Source organism: Motacilla alba, chromosome 1 (assembly GCF_015832195.1).
Source record: "Motacilla alba alba isolate MOTALB_02 chromosome 1, Motacilla_alba_V1.0_pri, whole genome shotgun sequence".
NCBI lineage: Eukaryota > Metazoa > Chordata > Aves > Passeriformes > Motacillidae > Motacilla > Motacilla alba.
In genome coordinates, this window is record NC_052016.1 from 37,059,226 (window position 1) to 37,079,426 (window position 20,201).

At 40.6% G+C, this 20,201-nt stretch overlaps 1 protein-coding gene across 2 annotated transcripts; it reads right to left on the minus strand.

The window, feature by feature from the left end:
* Positions 1–318: 318 nt before the first annotated feature.
* CASP2 (caspase 2) lies at positions 319–18,995 on the minus strand. 2 transcript variants are annotated; one of them, XM_038149551.1, is made up of 10 exons: positions 18,660–18,992; positions 13,088–13,255; positions 11,512–11,587; positions 10,023–10,117; positions 8,437–8,613; positions 7,186–7,314; positions 6,688–6,778; positions 3,031–3,180; positions 2,829–2,938; positions 319–2,244 (listed from the first exon to the last, which is right to left on the minus strand). In XM_038149551.1, exons 1-10 carry the CDS (start codon positions 18,807–18,809, stop codon positions 2,110–2,112), a joined length of 1,281 nt encoding a protein of 426 aa, XP_038005479.1. In that variant the 5' UTR covers positions 18,810–18,992; the 3' UTR covers positions 319–2,109. The 2 variants fall into 2 exon arrangements, 1 of the variants encoding a protein (XP_038005479.1); XR_005258459.1 differs by lacking the exon at positions 319–2,244 and adding an exon at positions 6,513–6,574 and having other exon boundaries at positions 18,660–18,995.
* Positions 18,996–20,201: the final 1,206 nt, after the last annotated feature.

A 20,201-nucleotide genomic window follows, 5' to 3' on the forward strand; every position in this document is an offset into this window, starting at 1 on the left:
CTTTTCCTTCAAGAAGACCAACCCCAAAATTTTCCCAAGGTGAGTATTCTATCTGCTGAAGCACAACATCAGCCTCCTACTTGGTGGTTCTGCCTCATCTCTGTTTATTAATGTATCAGTCTTTGTTTGGCCTGGCAGCTACCAAAATTTACAAGCAGCTCATAGTGGTTGCAGCTGCAGGCAGCAGGCTTCTGCCCCAGAGTTCAAAACTCCCTCTGGGATGTGCTATCTCAAGAAATGACACAAAATTCTGTTTATGTAGAACCTCCACTTCTGCAGAGGTCTAATTCCCCAAACAGAAGACACCGCACAGATTAATCAAACAAAAATTCTTTATTTTGACACCTCAAGGCAGTAAAATACAAGTGTACAAAAAGATATATAAAAGTGGCAGTGATAATGCAACTTGATGCAATCCTACAGAAATTTAATCCATCAGAATGGACTGCTTCATCAATAAACCTATCTGTAAAATATTGCACCACTTTGTAGAGGGAGCACTCGGGAAGACAGTGTTTATACTCCAGGGAGGTACACGAGCCCCTAAAATGGTATATTAGACTTCAGGGTAAGGCACCAATTGGCAAGTATGATTCTTGTTCTGTTCATCACATTGTGTGTAGGATAAATACAAGATACATGTTACTGCTGCACCTTTGTCAGCTGGAGGAAACACAGCCTTCATTTACCAGGCAGAATAATAAAAAGAGCGCATGCCTAGCTTTCCAGCCTCCCTCCATTTACCTTTGTGCTTCCCATTCATAATTCTATCCTGAAAAATATATTTTAAAAGCCATACTTACATTTAAAAAAAGCCAGGAACTATGCCAACTTAGTGCTACAAAATGGAGAGACTGAGACTGAAGTGAGCCACCTGTATTCCACATGCAATCCAGTATCTCAGGATTTAGGCTCTACCACAAAAAGAGAACAATGCCCATCTCCCACACCACATCAAGTGGGAGTAACTGCAGTTGGACACAGCAAGACACAAATTACAGCATTAAGAGATTGTGGAAGAAATTTCCAAAAGAAGTGATAGATTATGCTTTTAAATGATCATGGGTTAAGAAAGAAAACTCACAGAACAGGACAATAATGTAAAACTCTTCCCTCTCATTTAAAAGGGAAAAAAACTGCAGTGATAAATAATCCAAGCAACATGCTTAGAATGTAAAGAGCTGCCTTGAATACTTTTGTTAATTAAAAAGACAAAAGATCCTCTTGTACAAGGCTGGAGAGTTTCAGGGCTTCAGTTGTACAGTGCAATTTACAGACTCCTGAGAAGTTGGTGGAGTGAATGTCTGCTGTGACACATAAGTACTATGGCAAACAAATTCGTCAAACGGAATATATTCCGTGCAGTTGCTCACTCTTGGGACTAAGGGAAGTTAATCTAGAATTTCTAGATTCAAAACTATTCCTGGGCCATTTTATGCAGGCATATTTGTCTGGGTCTCTACATGTTTTGCTGATAATCTGGGATATCTTATAGCTCTCTTGATAACTTGGCTGTAGAAGGAATGTAGAAAAATAGACTTTTAAGTGACTAAAATGGAAAGTGTTGAGTACTGAGAACAATAACCTTCCATTTTAGAGGGGGAAGATTCTCCTTCATAAGGAGCCTTTTTCTAATGTGCACAGGAGTCAACTGTCCTGTAAGAATAACCATGCAGAAAGTATTTTAATTGTTAAAGTACAAGCATAAAATAAGTAGCATCTTTTGACTGATTTTCCTTTCTTAAGCCTTAAGAAAGGCTTAACTTAAAAATTGTACTAGTAGTCCATTTCCATTTTCACATTCACTTTGTTCACAAATGTCCTTTTGTCTCCTTCAAAGGGATGTTCCCACTTCTTTCCAGTTCCAGTGCTGATCCTCTTTCCATCACTTTCTATACACACAGAGGGAATTGGGATATTAGAATTTTAAACCCTGGACTGAGTCAGATTACAAGGAGAGTTGCCAGTTTATTTTAGAAAAGGACATAAAGAATTAGACTGGCACTCCTTGCTTGCACATCTGCTGGCACAGCTCATAGGAGTGGAAACAGATATCCACAGTCAAAGTTCAGCTTTGGCAGTATCTCTCTTCAAACAGAGCTGGCAAGGTTATTTTCCTGGTAGATAGCCAGGAAACAGGTAAAGGTCCCGACAGAGCGTGCTACAATATTCCGACATTTCCTTGCAGCGGTGAAATTCTGTGCCTGGGGCATAACCTTCTCGTTGCTTGATTTGCCTATTCACCTAGATGTGAGAGTAAAAAATTAAAGTGACTAGAAGGATTAAAAAGACAGAAGGAAGAAGAATGTCCTTTCTTTCTGTACTCACAGATTTTTCTGTTTAAAGCATTAAGTAGTCCCCTAATTATAAAAAGGATAAAGAACGAGGGGGCAGCTCCACAGCAGCTCAGGTTGCTGTGGTCACACTGCTTTTTTTCAGTCCCTTTTCTTCTGCTTTCTCAAACTTTAACTTATAGGAGTACTGCTGCTTTGGCAGCTGTGTTGTGTGCATGTTCAGGGAATGAATTCACCTGAAAAAAAAGCTATTTCTATAGAAGAAAAGTAATTCTTGGCAAGCAATATGAACTCTACTCACAAGTTCACCATGCGACCACACCAATGAAACAGGAATCAAAGAAACAGCATCATTACTTGGCTAAACTCCTATGGAATTGTATATAAACAAATAAGAAGGAGGAAAGAACTGTAATTTTGCTACAAACAAGGCAAGAATAAGTGCTTTAATAGTACTAGATTAATCCTAGCATTCTGAAGCAATGGAAGGCCCTTCAAAAACCAGGCAGGAGTGGGAGAGGAAATGCCCTTTACCTTCACCAGCATGTCAGCCACGTGGGTGTGTCGGGAGTCCTCTGCAAACACCAAGGTGAGAGCCTCCACGTACCAGGACCCACGCTTGGTGTTCCGCATGGCCGCGGTGCCTGGCGAGAGAATGTCTACCGTGAAGACTTTTGGGGAACACAGACACATAAAACCTGCTTATGCCCAAACAATTAGGGGCCCAAACAATTACCCTTCAGACAAGCATATCCACAGATCATATCCGAGCACGTTGGCAGCCGCAGCTTCAGGCTTTCTTCCTTGTTCGCATCGCTTTCCTCACAGCCTGGAGAATCTGACCGCCCTTTGCCATCTCTTTGGTCCACTCCCCGGTCCAACTCATCTGTGGTGGCAATAAATGAGGAGAGGGAGAAAGGGAGAAGAAATTATCCTGAATTACTGGATGTAGCTTTCCTGTACTTACTTAGTTTTGTGGTCAGCAATGCCACAATTACTGTCAAGCAAAAAATTCTTGCATTAACTCGAGGCTTTCTCAGCTGTTCTAAACTCATCTGAAAGTTCTTCTGCACAAACTAATGCAGGTACCAACAACTGCTGCACCTGCTTAACCTAACCTGATGTGGTCTGCATGCTGATTTCTGCTCCCACCTCTTCCTGCACAGATCATGGGGTAATCATGAAAGCAGGGGAGTTTCTGGTAGCTCTCCACCATTCATGGAACGATTTGATGCCTACTCATGAAGTTTTTCTTTTCCACTCATACCCACCTTGGAAATACCCAAAAATGTCTAGTGCAATGCTAACTGTCTATTTACTGCAGAACTCAAACAAGAGCTGTAATTTTGGTTGCTAAGATCTACACGCAGGACATGTAGAAAACCTGGACCAAGTATCTTACCTGTTTCTAAAACCTGATTGAAATACTGCTTCTTTCAATTAAAAGCATAAACTGTACAGAAAAAAAATGCAAAATAATCTGACCCCAAACATGAGAGAGAACTCCAGTCCACAGAGATTAGTTTAAAACCTGAAGAGCATTTAATGCCCTTTCCAGGATTCATGAGTGTGTATTATGCAAGTGCAGATATCCTCAATTGGTTTTCTGCATGATGCAGAGTGTCCATTATAATCTCAACTAATGGCTTAGTGGTGGTAACTTTGATAGTCCAGCTGTGTTGCAAGAAAATTAAAATTACGTTTTACAGATTTTCCATATAATTTTGTGGTTTTGTTTTATTTTGGTCTAAGATGAGAACTTATTCTTCTTCTTTCCTAACAGCAGAATCAGAATCTAGTGTTACAAGGCTTAAGTGTCCACTTCAGAAGTCTTCCTCCTAAGATGTTTCTCAATTTTTATTGCTAGCTCATGCCTAAATAATACATTTGGATTTCTAACCCTTTAACAGGCAGTGGCACAGGTAGCATCTCATAATTATGCTCAGAAAGTGGTCAGTTTGTAAGTCAGCAACATTGTTCTTTTCCCCTAAAAAGAAAACAGCAGTGGGAGGGGTGTGATTGTCTGAAACAGCCTAGAATTAAAGTCTCCACAGCTTAGAAGTTCATAATGGCTTCCATTAAGTTCCTCTCTCATCACTTTAGGGTAGCAATGCATATTTTTTTCATTTTTAACCACACTTTTTCATGTCTTTTATCACACTTCTCCAAATCTTTCCACTTCTCTGTCTTTTTAAAAACTTAGTGCACTGTTCACAGTGCATTTTATTTCAGAAGACTCAGGTAATTTTACTGTCAAACTCTATTATTCACACTGTCATCACCCCATTATGTATAAAATCAAAACTTTTTTTGATTAAAGCTTCAGAATTACACATCTTCCTCATAAATATCTTCAAACACCACTCCAATCAACTTAACTAAAATGTGTAAAGCACTAACCTTTTGCATACTTAACCTCTAATTTATAGAACCACTGCCACAGATTGATCAAGTCTGTTTAAATTGTATTGAAGCTCCCAGACAGCTGTTCTGCCAATTAATTTAAGTAACTGCTAACTACCCAGCTGTCAGCATAATTTTTCACTCTTCTGAATTGACTACAGTAAACACAGATATTAAGCAACTTCAAAGTTTCATTTTATGCCGCATTGAAACTCCTCCCATTGTTTTCTGTTGCCACTGGTTTTTGATCCATGACTGCAGGTGGACTACTTTACTTCTTTAGCAGACTCCTGCCAAAAGCTCATTGGGAATTAGGACTGTACCAACATTTCTTTATCTACATTTTAAAATGTGTCACTAATAGAAGATAGAGCAGGCCTACAATGTAAGCTTAGAGAAGAAGAATAACTTAGGTATTTCTCATCTTGTTTCAACTAGTTCCAGCTAACTTGCATGGCACAGATAGATTGACTACTATTTCAAAGTTGACAATACTATTGATACAGTCCTTTTAATGCTGTCTAAAGGACATTTTTGTTGACAGTTCAATTACTTTGTAACTGGCTTTCCCCTCCAACCATTAATCAAGGTTTAAAAGAGGTTAGACAAGGCAGGGGTTTGCCTTCTTTGCTGGTTTTATTAAATTGAGTTTTTCCTTCCAGTTTTTCAAGTATCTTAATCCTTTGTCTATTGCAATATCCTACTTCTAAAGCATTTTGCATAGCAAGCTTTACCACTCTTCTTAACGGTAACTTTTTTGGGAATACAAAGGCCAAGCTTGACTTGTTAGTCTCAACAGACTCATTACGGTAACGTTACAGTCAAATAAACATAATTACCTAATGAGGTCAGCTGAAAATTATGGCTAATTACACTTATTTCCACCCTGAATCTGCACATTCATATTTATTCAAGAGTATCTAGCTGTTCATTCACATAAGGAAAGCAATCAGATCCAATTCATATCGTAAACATGCATGTTACCATATTCCCAAATGCTTAAAAGGATCAAGTATTTCTGATCACTGAAATACTTTATGTAGACTTTGGGCTTTTCCCTGCATTGGGATTAAAGAAGAATAGAGACTAGAGGACAAACTGTAAAGCCTGCTGAAAGTGAGAAAGAAGGGAGACAACTGTGAGGAAAAAGGGAAAAGCAGGGGGAAAAGCATACACACGAGGAAAACTCCTCTATCACAATGGGAAATAAGAAACTGTAAGACAGAGCTTCACTTTGGAATAGCTGCAATTTCACAGAGTCCAAACACTTGAGGAAAGAAATTGGTCATTAGCAGATCTGAAAGGTAGTTAGTTACAGATGTGTTTGTTTATTACAAAAGGAAGGAAAAGGAATAGCAGAATTAAAAAAAAAAAAGGTACACAAAGCACAGAAGAACAAGTCTATAAGAATCATGAAAATCGAGTTCTGTACGACAGCATGTAAGAATTCAACAGCAGTATGTGGAAAAGGGTACAAGGAAAGGTCATTTGAGGCTGAAAACAGGTTAAGGTAAAGGAAAAAGACAAGACCCTAAAAATAATTGGAACTACCTCTGACAGCTCAAGAGACCACCACAAGAGACAAAACACATCGAGGATCCAGAGAAAGACAGGACCTCAGCAAGAGTCCAGTGCTAGTGTACTGCTCCATGCTGTGCTGCTATTTGTGCATCCTGTGCCCCACTCCCCCTACTGCAGGCACAGCACGAGGAAGCCTCGGGGTATGAGTGGGATGTGACAGAGCTTTATGTCACTAAGGTGCTCTGGGGTCTGCAAGGCAATGCACACACCTCATGCAGAGCTAAAGACACTTACAGAGCAACAGATGCAGTGGCAGCAGCAGGGCAGAAGGAGGTGAATATGGGTCCCACTTACACCTGAGAGAAGCAAAGAGGAAGTTGACAGCAAGTTGAATGTGAGGGTGTGCATGTGTGCAAAATGAGCCTTAATGGCATGCCAAGTACATGACTTTCAGTGTTTGGGCACTCACCTCCCCGGCAGGCCTGAATAAAGAACATTTTGGGCTTATTCTGGAGATTTGGGCAGTTTGCATTATCAAAGAGCCGGAAAGCCTCCTGCAACTGAGAGAAGAAAGAGAGGAAATTTCTGTAAGCCAAACCCAGTTTCACCTTGCTTCCCTGTCTTTTGCTTATTACCTCACCAGTCTTGGTAATCCTCTCCTTTATCTGCAAACTCAGTGTGTGACAAACACATCCCTTCTCCACCCTCTCCCCAGGTTCATACTTGCTTGGGTTCATGAACTCTACCTAGTATTTACACAGAGAGATAATTTCTCCTGCTTGCCATTTCTCATATTCCAGACCTCTCACAGACAGCCCCCTGCCCTTTTCTTCCCTCCAGCGCCTATTTTTTTCTGCTTTAAAATATGTGAATCCTCAGTCTTTTCTTTTTTTTTTTTTTCCCTTTTTGAACATGGTTACTTTCCTAGAGATAACCTACAAAAAGAGAGCAGGACTCAGGAACATACCTGTAGTAGTTTGCCATCACTACCATAAACCCCACCCTCCACACCATGGGAAAGCAGAGCAATAATGCAGGAATCCACATCTCGATGATCTTGAAGCTTGGAGAATCTCTCCAGTGCATTCTGCATCTCCTAGAACAGGGAAAAAAAATCCAATGCTTTCCAGCCTTCCATAGGGAAAGTGAATCCATTTTCTGGGAAGAATACAAATAGCCCTCCTGTTAGATAGAAAAAAAGCCCCTGCCCCCATCAAATTTACATGAAAAAGACATGTTCTATTAAAAAAAAAAAAAAAGAAAAAAAAGGGCAAAATATTATTGTTCTTTTATGCAATATTCACTCCTAAGAATAACACTGTGAAGCAGAAATCACTTAGGCCAGCAGACAAAACCAAGTGATATTTTGCAGAGGTTTTACACTGACACTGGAATCTGGCTGGGACATTGGAGCAACTTAACAGATACATACTCTGGGACTTCAGGAATTCAGACACTAGTGATCAATTCAAAACTTAAACTGGAAAACTCCAGGAACTCTGACAATATGGCAGATGCAAATATCTTCTATCAATGTTGCAAAAGCTCTGTTCGTGAATAAAACACTCTTTATCAGGTCCTGTATCACTTGAATTAATAGGGATTTAAAAGGGCTAAGATCAAATTATGCTGGAGAAGACACAACTGCATTCCTAGGGAGAATGGCTTGATTAAGTTAGTCATGGAAGACAACCAATTTTCCTAAGTGAAGCACATACACATTTTTAGTGAAGACTGAAAGAGTGGAACTGAACTGCACGGACAGACTGATGAATGGGATGCAAACTGACTTCACCAGTGAAAGGACAGGAAAACATCACAATAGCAAAGATTACACCAAATATTTGCAAAGTTTAACTTTTAGGAGAGTAGAACAATGAAAAAGTCTATCTAGAGTAAATTGGAGACTTCATTCGTGCTTTTAGCACATATGCCAGGTGTGGTCTCAAAAGCTGCCCATTGCACTAGGGTCAGACTAGAGTAGTACCTCTTGTAGTCCTTTGTGATACTACTATCTACTGGAAGAGCCCAGCCTTCCAAGCTTTCTCGTGTTGATCAGTACAAGATCAGACATCATCACGTTCAGCCTCATATTCTGTTCCTAAGTGATAATTCATATCTTCAAAGCTCAGCTACATACCAGAGGGAACCTCTTGAGACAACAATGAAACAAACTCTCATGCACACCACTTGTGAAGTACTGGGATCACCCCCTTACCTGTGCAGTTTGATCATGAAAAACAGTGACTCGATACCCGAGATGCCTGAAGAGCATCTCCAGGGAAGCACAGTCCACGTCTCCCCCCGCGCGGTATTCCAGGTCCTTCTCACTGCTGAAACGGACATTGCTGAGGATCAGCGCTAAGCCCCGGGGCTCTGATGTCAGCTTGTATGCCTGAAAGGAAGATTAAAAATGGGTAAATTTAGACTACACAAGGAAATAAAGATGTGTTAGAATAGAACAGCAATCATTCCACACCAACTTGATATGCCTCTGCTTGCCAGCCTCCACAACTGACAATGCTACAATACTATTATTAATAAGTTAGACTGCCTTGCTTTATTCCTCATTTTAAAAGAGACACAGCTTATTCATTTCAAATTGTGAATTAGATATTGCTAACTTTTTCCCGTTCCTCACCCCACCAGGGCCCCATACATTTGTGTCACCCCCATCAAAGGACAACACTATGCAAAATTTAGCTAACGTTTCTTAATTGCTGTTGGGAGCAGAGATGTAAAAAAGCAATGAGTGTCATCGTAACAGCAAGGGACTGTCAGTCATTGATCTTCAAAACTGTGCAACTGGCAAAAGAGGTTAATAGGAAAAGAACAAATTTCAGAGGGGCGCCTTCAGAGAAGTTGCGTCTCTGTCCCTACCACTCTAACAACAACAAATCAATAGCAATTCACTAACTAACACTCCTGTAAATTTGAAGTAAAATTTAGTACCAAAAGAGATTACCAAATAAGGCGTATCCAGGCAGAGATGTAAAAGGAGCCTAGTCAAGCTCACACTGGCCCTGCTGATTAATCAAGTCACCCCCTACAGACAGTTGCAAAAAATCCCACAACAACCACTCCTAAAAAACCCAAATCCAACCCAAACAAAAACCAACATACAAACAAAACCTCTGTTTTGTTATACACAGAGCCTCTGACATTGTATAACCCTAATGAAGTGTTTATCCCACAACACAAAGTAATTTTTCCTTAAGCCCACCCCACCAATCTATTTACAGACAGAATCAACAAAAAGGAATTAGATTACATATATAACTTCAAACACTGCAGCGGAAGATTAGAAATTCAAATTGTTCTACCCACAGGTAGAATTCTAGCACATAATCCTGATCTGGCTCTTAAGCCTAAGGATTCTATTGGGTACAGCTGACAATTAAAACAGCCAACTTACTAGCTGAAAACACAGTTCTACTATCTTACAGTCATTTAGAGGGTTTGTCATCTTACAGAAAATGAGGACACAGAAAAATAAACTTGAGGCAATAATACTGACAGCTCACAGAGAGCAACAGTAGAGAAGTCATTCCACCAAGCTCTTCGTGATCAAAAAAACAGAGGCAGAGATTTGTTTAGAGTTACAGAATTCTCAGGATTTCTTGACACTTGTAAATGAGAACCACATCAAATGGAGCACGACTGGTAGCACCTTTCAGTTACACAAATAGCACAACTCTGATCTGCATCCCAGTGAAGCATTTCAACTCAATTTTAAGTGGCACATGTTCAGCTGATAGATCCAAACATCTCACATCTTAAAGACTTTCCCTGCCAACCACTTACCAAGTGCTGGTGATTGTGATAAAATTCAGGAGTGCAATACTTCACTGGAGGAATTGAGGGACCATCTCCATTATCCAAGGAATGCTCTACTGGTTCTGTGCAAAGCCAAATATATTAATAATAATTTAAAATTTCAGACACAAAGCCTCTGCATTAAGTTAGTAACTTGCAAATTCTGAACTATATTCATTTATGCATATTTCATACCTCCAAAATTTTATGCATATTTCATACCTCCAAAAATTTTGTTTGATCAGGGTCTACTGACACAAAATGAAACACAGAAGAGAAAAAAAGTACTGTAATGGTATACTTGTTTTATTTATTTTAACTGACAGCTTTTATTTTTGCTTGTATGTGGGTTAGCATTATCTAAGGCCTAGTCTATAGAGTACGAAAACAGAATTCTCATCTAATTTAAGATCCTTGTGCTTTCTGCTGTTTTGCACAGTATGTTCTTACTTTCAGAGTTTGGCTGATGAAATGTTGCTAGAAAATTTCAAACAGAATAGTTCTTTCCTGTGATAAAAGGTCTCCCATGCTGAACACATGCATAAGTGATCAAACAAGACAATTTTAACTTTCATAAAGTGCAAAGCCCTTTTTTTAATCTGCCTCTGAACACTTTCCTCTGGATAACAGCAGATGAGGGGAATGACAATCAGCTATTTGCCATTTGCAGACAAACACTCACTCCTCTGTACCAAAGAAACTGAGCTAATGACATTCACGATCTCTTCTGAAATCCTCTTTCAGCCTTTTGAGGCATGGCTCTCCTGGTTGGAGGAACATATGCTCTAAAAAAATCAAAACAACCCAACCTAAAACCCTTGCAGATGAATAAAAAAAGTTTCCAAAAATTAGACACTTGTTCTTTAACACCAGAGAGAGCTCCTAGTAACCAGCATAAAGGTAAACCTGTGGTTAGGGAAAAAGGACTTCAGGCATTACCAGAAGCAACACAAAACCCAGCAAGAAGACTCATTCCAACCAATGTTTATTAGACCAGTCCTCTGGTCTAAGCTGGAAATGCGTGAAGGAAAAGCTCATTTGCTGCACTTGACAGAAGCTAAAGAAAAGCAAGTTGGACCCAGATAACACATATAAAGCCTTAAACTAATTTTTTAAGAAGGAACTCTTGGTTAAGGAATACTGCCTGAAGTCAGTATCTTATCAGAGTGCTAGCTCAATGAAATGCTATTACAGATCCTAAAGAAAATCTTTGCAAAATCTAGAATTTTACTGACATGTATTGTTTTAAGCAAAAAAGTGTCCCATAAGAATAAATGAAGCTAACAAGAAATACATAATGTTTGTCTCTTCCCATATGCTATAAAGCACCCTCTTTGATCATAATACAGTCAGTTTACTGTCAAGTTTGCATTCCTGGGATGAGCAAAGTGGTGGCAAACTTATTTCTACAATCAAATTAAAACAGTATTAAGAAATTGGCAGGATCCAACCAGGTAGCAAATCATGTGCAACTCACCAAGCCAACGGGGTCTCTTTGAAATACAGGACTCACTGGCAGGGTATGGAAGATCTGACTCATGACAGTGTTCAAGCTACAAAACAACAATAAATCCGTGAAAAAGAGTAGCACAAAATAGCTTTTTTTTTTTTTTCTCTACAGTACAAAGCTGAAGGTATCATGGAAGAAAAGATACATGCATTTATATATACACATAAAAATGACTGAAATAAAATATTATGGTCACTTCCAAAAGAAACATCATGACAAGACAGCAGCAGCACTTTCTCTCAAGGCAAGACTCCTCCCCTTCTTCGATCATCTGCCCTTCTACCCAAATCCTCAGTTTAGAATCTTTACACAAGGGGTTATCTTAGCTTTCTTGATTTTAATAAAAATTTGATTGTCTGGTGATTCCTATATTTTTGTTTGCGATCAAGATTTCCTTGTTTGTATAGCAAAGAAAAACTGAAAACAAAAAATTAAATGGGTAGTCTGATAAATTTTACATTTTAATAAGGGAACACTTGTTAAGAAGTATTTGCTCTCCCTTCCTTTGTATAAAATATGTTTACTGAGAGTTTCCATCCTTGCCAATGCACTTAGAACATGGAATCTTTCCAAAACTCTTCCTTTAGTACAACACTAAGTACACATAGTGAAAAGGTGAAAAAAAAAACCAAAACAAAGAAGTACAAGTATTTGTTTCCTTAAGTCTACTCAGATAATCACTGAAAACTAAAACAAAAAAGTTCAGAGAAAATAATACTTCCCTTTCAATTTTTGGATTATTGATTACACGTCCATTAAGAACTTGTTGGATGTAAGAACAGTGCAGGAACCTCGTTCAACAAGAAGAAGTGCAAGGTCCTGTACCTGGGGCACCAATATATCCTGGGGGCCACCCAGCTGGGAAGCAGCTTGGCAGAAAAGGACTTGGGTGTTGCCAAGCCAAAGAGGAGCCAGCAATGTACCCTTGGCACAAAGGAAGCTGGTACCCTGGGCTGCATCAGGAGGAGTGATGCCAGCAGAAGAGATGAAGGGAGATGATCCCTCATCCCCCTCAAGGGAAACTTATCAATGTGTATGAACACCTGAAAGGAGGGTGCAAAGAGGACAGAGACAGGCTCTTTCCAGCGGTGCCCAATGACACACCCAGAGGCCATGGGCACAAACCGAAACACAGGAGACTCCTTCTTAAACATCAGGAAATGCTTTTTTATTAGGAGGTGCCTGAGCACTGGAGGAGGCAGCCCAGAGAGGCTGCAGTCTCCATCCTTGCAGATATTCAGAAACTGCCTGGATGTGACCCTGGAAGCCTACTGGAGGTAATTCTTGAGCAGGGAAGTTGGAAGAGATGACTTTCAGAGGCCCTCTCCAACATCCACCATCTTGTGATTCTTTATGAAAATTCTCTTCTTCCCAAGTTTCTTCCTCTTGGCTTTTGCTAAGGCTACTACAAGTTTCAACTTCCAGTAAAACCATTCTATCGTTTGTAAACAATTGAGTTGTTCCCATTTTATAAAGCTCATTTTGTGCCCAAACCCAATGTGAAACACAAGCCATCCATCCTATTTTTTTAAAACTGCCGTACCCTTGCAATCTCATGGCTCAGGTTGGACATTGTCCTCAGGATCATTGTCTCCAGATGCTGCTGCTGGGTTTCTCGCAGAGCTTCACAGAAGGCTGAGAAGGCATTTGGGCCTCTCTTGGGCAGCAAATTGAGGAATTCCACATTTCGGTCGAAGCTCCCAGACTTGGCCTGACCCCAGAGGAAAGAAAAAAGAAAAAAAAAAAACCCAAAATCCATACTTCAGTAACACCCAACAATTAACTTTCACTGAATCATCAGAACAACTTTCTCTTTTTTTAATTTCAGAAAAACATTTCACCACTACGCTTAGCTGCGCTAGAACCATTACTACACTCTTCCTAGCTAATTTCATTCACACTCCTCTGTTCCTATTTGCTGAAGAGTATATGACAACACAACAAGCCAGCAATTCATACATGACCACACACAGTAATACACCATATTCTCTCTAAAATTTTACTTCCAGTTCTTGCTGGAACAGGATCTACTTCTCCTCGCTGAATATACAAAGTCAAAAACATGCTCCCACTACTATCCAATGGTCTCACACAGACAGTCAAATCCTCCAGAAACATTAAGCAAAATACTTACTATATGCAGTTAGTTCCAGAATGGTATTTCCTATGTACAGATGACTACTTAGACCAATGAAGCAATATACAGTAGTGTATGTGGAAAAGTAACCATCAAAAAATGAAACAATGCCAAGAAGTTCTAATTTTTAGAATATTAACAGGTATTTGCCAACAAAACGTACAATTTATACAATAATACCCTTCCCTTTGAAATCTAAACCACACCAAAAATCACGTACCAAAATACTAGATATCAGAAATAAATTTTATTTATTTGGAATTAATCCTATATTGTTTCAATTATCACTTAGATCCAAGATGTCTCCTTTTGGTGGACAATTAAGAATAGCTGATGAGTTACACGTAATTGAGGCTTAACAATACAGCAATCACAGGAAAATCAGAAAAAAAAAGAAGCCTCGAGGTAAATGTGGAAATCTTCTGCTACAAAAGATATCACATCATCTGGTTTCATTCATAATTATCAAGCTCAGTGTCAAACATAGTTTGGTTTTTGCCCTAACACATTGTTTGGGAGGATATTGCAAAATCTTGTTGCTCCAATGTTTACGAACCTCTTTAGAATTTCAGACCTATATTCATTAATGACTGATTAAGAGCATTTATTTTTATCAACAGAGTTCCTTTACTTCTGTCCTTTCCCTTATTTATCAAACTCCTTTCTATAAATTGGTCTTCATTTGCTACAGGAGACAAGTCACTGCCTACCATAAATAGCCTCTTTCCCTTAACAGTGTATGTACCTTTTCCTATTCCCACAGGAACCTGAATTTTCAGAGTACTATTGACTAGAATTACTGATAATAATGTCTTATTTGTGTCTTCCAGAAGTACAAAGGTTCCTTTCTCCTGGTAACACTGCTCCATTAGTCATCAAAAATAACCACTTCCATATATTTGTATCTTGCTGTAAGCTCACTGAATTTTATTGTGGCTAATAAAGTAAGCTGAGACTTGATTTTTTAAGTATCTAATGAATTTTTCTTCCTTTCTGCAGCTGTTTTGAGGCAAGCTAAAGGTCATTCATCTTTTTCACAGTGTGTGACTCTAAGCCATAAATGATAGTTAGGAATACAAGTTGACCTCAAGAACCAGAATGTTAGCTTTATTGAAAAGTTAAGAAATTTCCAGAATGTTCATATTCTGCACTTTGTATGCACAGCAGTCAGCTTTTGGCAGACTTCTTCCTTAATGCTTCCTTAAACACTCAAAGGGCTGTGCTTCCTGATATGACTTCACCTTCCACATCACATTTAGGTTATGCTAAATAACGTTCAGCAAACATTCAGAGGTTAATAAGACATTTCTTTCATTTTATTTCCCAATACACCCCTAATTTATTTCTTTCCCCTCACAGATGGGTTTGATAATCGGCATAACAGAAACTAATTGTAAATAAATTCTGAAGTCCTGTCAAAAGTCCATATTAGTCTTATTATACACCTGCAGAATCCACAGAAAAAGCATATAAAATTGACAAACATCCTAATCTAATTTATGTCACTTGTCAAAACCAATGATTCCTTCATTACTGTCTAGTGATCAACAGAGTATTTAAATCTCTGTATATATACAATCTCAGTCTTTGATTATTGTGCAGAGTACTCAACTACCTTAAAAAGCAAGAAAGCTCTTGCTACCATATCTGCAATATTAAAAGTCCATCTCAGAGCTCTGGAAGAACACCGATGCCCCGACAAGAAAGCATTTATGCAAGTAGATGTTGGAGCTTGCCTTAAAAACAGTGGTTTCCACTGTCCCACTTTACTGCCACAATGATTTTCCCCCTGTGTCTGAAACTCTTCTGGGTTTTCACCTAGATAATTTTAACATCATTTTCACTACAAAGTAAACACAATTTTTTTTCTTTACACTTTATTGAAAATGTATACTGTGGAAAAAAATTCACATGGTTTAGTAGCTTTCTGAATGACCCAATTTAAATTCAATACTGTCAGATCCTACTATCTCCCCACACTTCAGACATCAAAGGAAGCAGCTTCTATTTACTGATTCTTCTCCAATGTTGTACACCTATAAACTCTCTACTTATTCTTCATATTCCTTGTGAGCTCCTCATCCAGTTCAACCACCTTTGCCTTCAGTGGCTCTTCCTGGAACACACTCCCCCGCCCATCTTTTTCTTACTTGGGGTAAAGTTTCAGTACGGGTTTGATACCTCTGGAAAAAATGTCATGGTTCACCTCCCTGAGCTCATTGACTTATTTCACTTTCCTCAGATTACAGAAATTTATTTAAGTGCTCTATTTCCAGAATTTTCTATTTCCAGAAAATTTTCCATTTTCTTCTTTTGTTTAGCTTAAATCAAGCCAACAGGACCAGGGTAACTGTAGTGTTTTTTTTTAAAAAAAAGATGATTTAGAACATAATTATTTATCCAGATCTTGATTTCCTGACTTATTGGGGGTGCAGGAGGATATATATAGAAACAGTCAGCTATAATATCCAGGAGAATCTATTCTCTTTCATCAGACAATGGCATTTGGCTCCTCCTGTTTCCATTAAGGTACCTGGCGATCAGTGTCACAATACATTTACGATAACAGGCTACTTAACAGCACTTCTAAGACCTCTGCTCACATTTGCCAGAGACAGGAAGAATATTAAAAATTCACAGACCTACTACAGGAAGATCAAAGGTAAGACAAAGTGTTTTCCACTCAAGTGATTTTTTTTTAATGCACTTTACTTTTTCTCCATAGCACTGTTATGTCTAGGACTATCCAGTAAACATTCCCTTCATTTTTATCCTTCTAGTACGATGTGTATTCTGCAGATCCAGCTTTCCTTCTGCCTCTGCCATATTTCTATTTTTGTTGCAATTTCCAGATCAATGCCCTGCAACAGTAGTCCAAGTCACTCTGTTCCCTTGCGCAGGCTGCTACTGCCATTTATACATATTTAAGCACTTAGTTAGGTGTGTTTATTGTATTAGGCATAATTTTTCCACTAAGCTATTACTCTTTACCTGACTTATCATCATAAGACCTTTCTCCTTACTGATAATCCATTACCAACTATTGTTGCATTCCCTTTTACTCAATTACATCTGGAGGGGAAGATTCCTTTAGCTCAGTTTAATACTTTTAACCTACAACAGCACCTTGCCAAAAAATACTTTCTCTGTCATAACCTTACGTTTGAGAGGATTTTTTTCCTTTTCGTCCCTTCTTCCCCTCAGGTGACAAAGTGCAGGCCATCAAAAGCCCACCCCTACTCACCATTCACACTTCAGCGATGCTGTTGCTTAACCCCTGTGGGCTGCTAAGCATCAGACACTCAGTTACCTCCTCCTCAGGTGGAATGGTGGGGAGAATCCAAAGAATTAAAGTGAGAAAAGTTGAGATAAATATGGTTTAAAGCAAAAGCCACACACACAAAGCGAAACAAAGAATTCATCCACTAATTCCTGTTGGCAGGAGGGAGTGCAGCCATTCCAAGGACAGCAGGGCTCCATCACTCACAGTGGTGACTTAGACTCACAGAATATTCTGAATGGGAAGGGACCCACAAGGACCATTGAGTCCAACTCTGAAGTGAGTGGCCCATACAGGGATCAAACCCAAGACCGTGGCATCATTAGCACCACGCTCTGTCACTCAGAGTTTCCCCTTCCTTCTTCTTCCCCTACCTTTACATGCTGACCATGACACCAAACAGAGTGGGTCCCTTGGGTCACTTGAGGTCAGCTGTCTCGGATGTGGCCCCTCCCAATTTCCTGTGCACCTCCAGCATTGCTGCTGGGGTGAGATGAGAAGAAAAGGCCTTGGCTCAACAAAAACTAAAACACCTCGACATTAACAACACTGTTTCCAGCACAAATCCAAAACACAGGCCCATAGCAGCTACTATGAAGAAATGAACTACTCCAACCCAAACCCAGAGAAGTCCTTGATTCATTCTCTGGCATGCACGGTTTCATGGTATCTTTGTTCTCCCCCACTAGGGATTGGAGCTATATCAGGTGAGACTGCCTGGAGCTCCCACAATTCAGCACCGATATCCTTGACAGGCCCCATGAGACATCTAATATATCTTTGTCACTGTGTCAAAGTATGCAAAGTGATTCACATTATCGTTGACAATGACTCAAAATTAATCAGGAAGCTATCTTTTCACTGCCAGCAAAACCTTATCAGTCTCAGGTTTACATTTTCTACACTCATACCCAGAAGATAGTTCATAATCCCATTTTTCAGCATCCATTCTTTGTTATGGGACCATGAACTTTGCTAGGGGACTAAAAACCCCCTCAGTTCCTTACTTGAGCCCTGACACACACTTGTGCGGTTTCAACCACTTCCTTTCCAGACTGCTTTCTCTGAAGACCTGCAGCTCATCCTGCACAGTGTTCTGGCAGAAACCATCCCTCTGGCAGAAATCCCAAGCTATTTCCAATGACTTCTCTCCACAGCACCCACTGCACAGGGAAAGCAACACAAGCCTACAAACAAACAGCATTTGTTATTTGTTATTTAACAGTGACCCTTGAGCCTTGCAATGCAATTCACACAATTTACAAAAACATATAGGAAGCACTAATTCTTTGTGTGGAAGGTGCCACAACAAACTGGTATATAACATATTCATTACTTATTTTCACAGTATTATTTTGGAAGTACATATTATTCCTATTTCTATACGTAGAAGGAAAAAGATAAGCACAAAATTACAATAAAGGACTGGACGCTCCCACCCGATGCACTAAGCGCAGCCTGCTGCAACTGCACACCAGAACACGGGGAAATCTTAAAAGGAAATGCACTTTGCCTTTCTACAAAGGCACCTTACAGCTCTCCTGCCCGCTGCAACCAAACCCCTGCAGGTCCTCTTCAGAGTGCAATCCCACTGAAACGTGCAGGTAACAGGTGAATTTTTTCCATGCTGCCACTGCGAAGAACGACACCGAGCTCAGCCAGAAGCAAAGCTCACGGCGCAGGCGACAACCCGCGTACCTGTATCATTTCCACCATCTCCGTGGTGATGATGTCTTTCTCTACCATGTGCTCCACCAGCACATTCAACACCAGCTGCTTGGCCAGCATCACCCGGTTCTTCTTGAGCGCTTCCTGGTGGCACCGCTGCATGCCGCACGCCGCCAGCATCCTGGGAGGAGCGGGAACACGGCGGGCGAGCGCCGCGGCGAGGAGCCACCCGTGCCCCCTCCCGACTTTCGGCTCGGGAGGAACCGGCGGGACCCCTCGGGTCGCGGCCGCCGCTTGACGACGGGCGGGCGGAAAAGAGCCGCGTCCCGCCTTCTCCCGGCGGCCCCCGCGATTCAAACGGCGGGACGCGCTTCCCGCCGTCACGTGACCGCCGCTGGAGCAGGAGCGCTTTCCCGCCTCTTCCTGCGCGGGCTGGCGCGCGGCCCCTCAGGCGTGCGGGGCGCGGAGCAATCGGGGCTGCAGGGCGCAGTAGCGCGGATGCGGCTTTCCTGGGAAGCTTACCGGCTCTGGGCATTTTTTAATGTTTTATTTTTAACCTATTTCAGTTTCTCTACCTCTGCTGAGATGGGTTTCTGCAGAAATCAGCTGCAGTCGGAAATGATAACGTGCTGTAATTTGCAGGGAGGGAGGAACGGTGCAGAGAGATACGGAGGGAAATACGAAGGTGAAATCAAGGGAGCACCCTAGCGAAAGCAAATTCCCAGCTCTCATTACAGAATCCCAGAATCAATTGGAAAAGACTTCTGAGATCACCAAGTCCGACCTTTGACTGAACAGCACCATGGCGACTAGACCATAGCACTGAGTGCCACGTCCAGCCTTCCCTTAAACTTCTCCAGGGACGGTGACTCCACCACCTCCCAGTGCAGCCCATTCCAATGCTCGACAACCCTCCTGAGAAGAAACTCCTTCTGGTGTCCAGCCTGAACCTCCCCTGGCACAACTTGAGGCCAGTTCCTCTGGCCCTGTCGCTGGTTGCCGGGGACAAGAAACCAAACCCCACCTGGCTGCAATCTCCTTTCAGGGAGTTGTAGAGAGCGATAAGGTCTCCCCTGAGCCTTCTCCAGGCTAAACAACCCCAGCTCCCACAGCTGCTCCCCATACAACTTTCAAAAAAAAAAAAAATCACATAAAGCTTCAGATGGCTTCTGCACATTATTCTTTAGCACATAGTGCATCCTGGTTCACAGGAATTCTATCTGCTAAAGATTAGCGCAAGTCCAAAGGCTTGACAACCTTTACAAAGGTTGAAGACAAAATTGTATTGATCATAGCTGATGACATTTTTGGTCTTTGTTTTGGCTAGTTTTTAGTCTGTGCTGGCCATCTGAATTTCTTCCTGACTCTTGGCAATTTGATGCACTCAGGCAAGTCCTGAGTTGTCCAGTTTAAGCGAAAGTTTCTATGCCTGTGTCACATACCTGTGACACCTTCTGGTGAGGTATTTTTCTTTTCTGTTAACAGATAGAAGAGGGAAATGCAAGTAGTGATTGACATTAAAGAAATCACATTGCCTTGATCAGCAAATTTGTCTCTCCTAATACTTCCAGG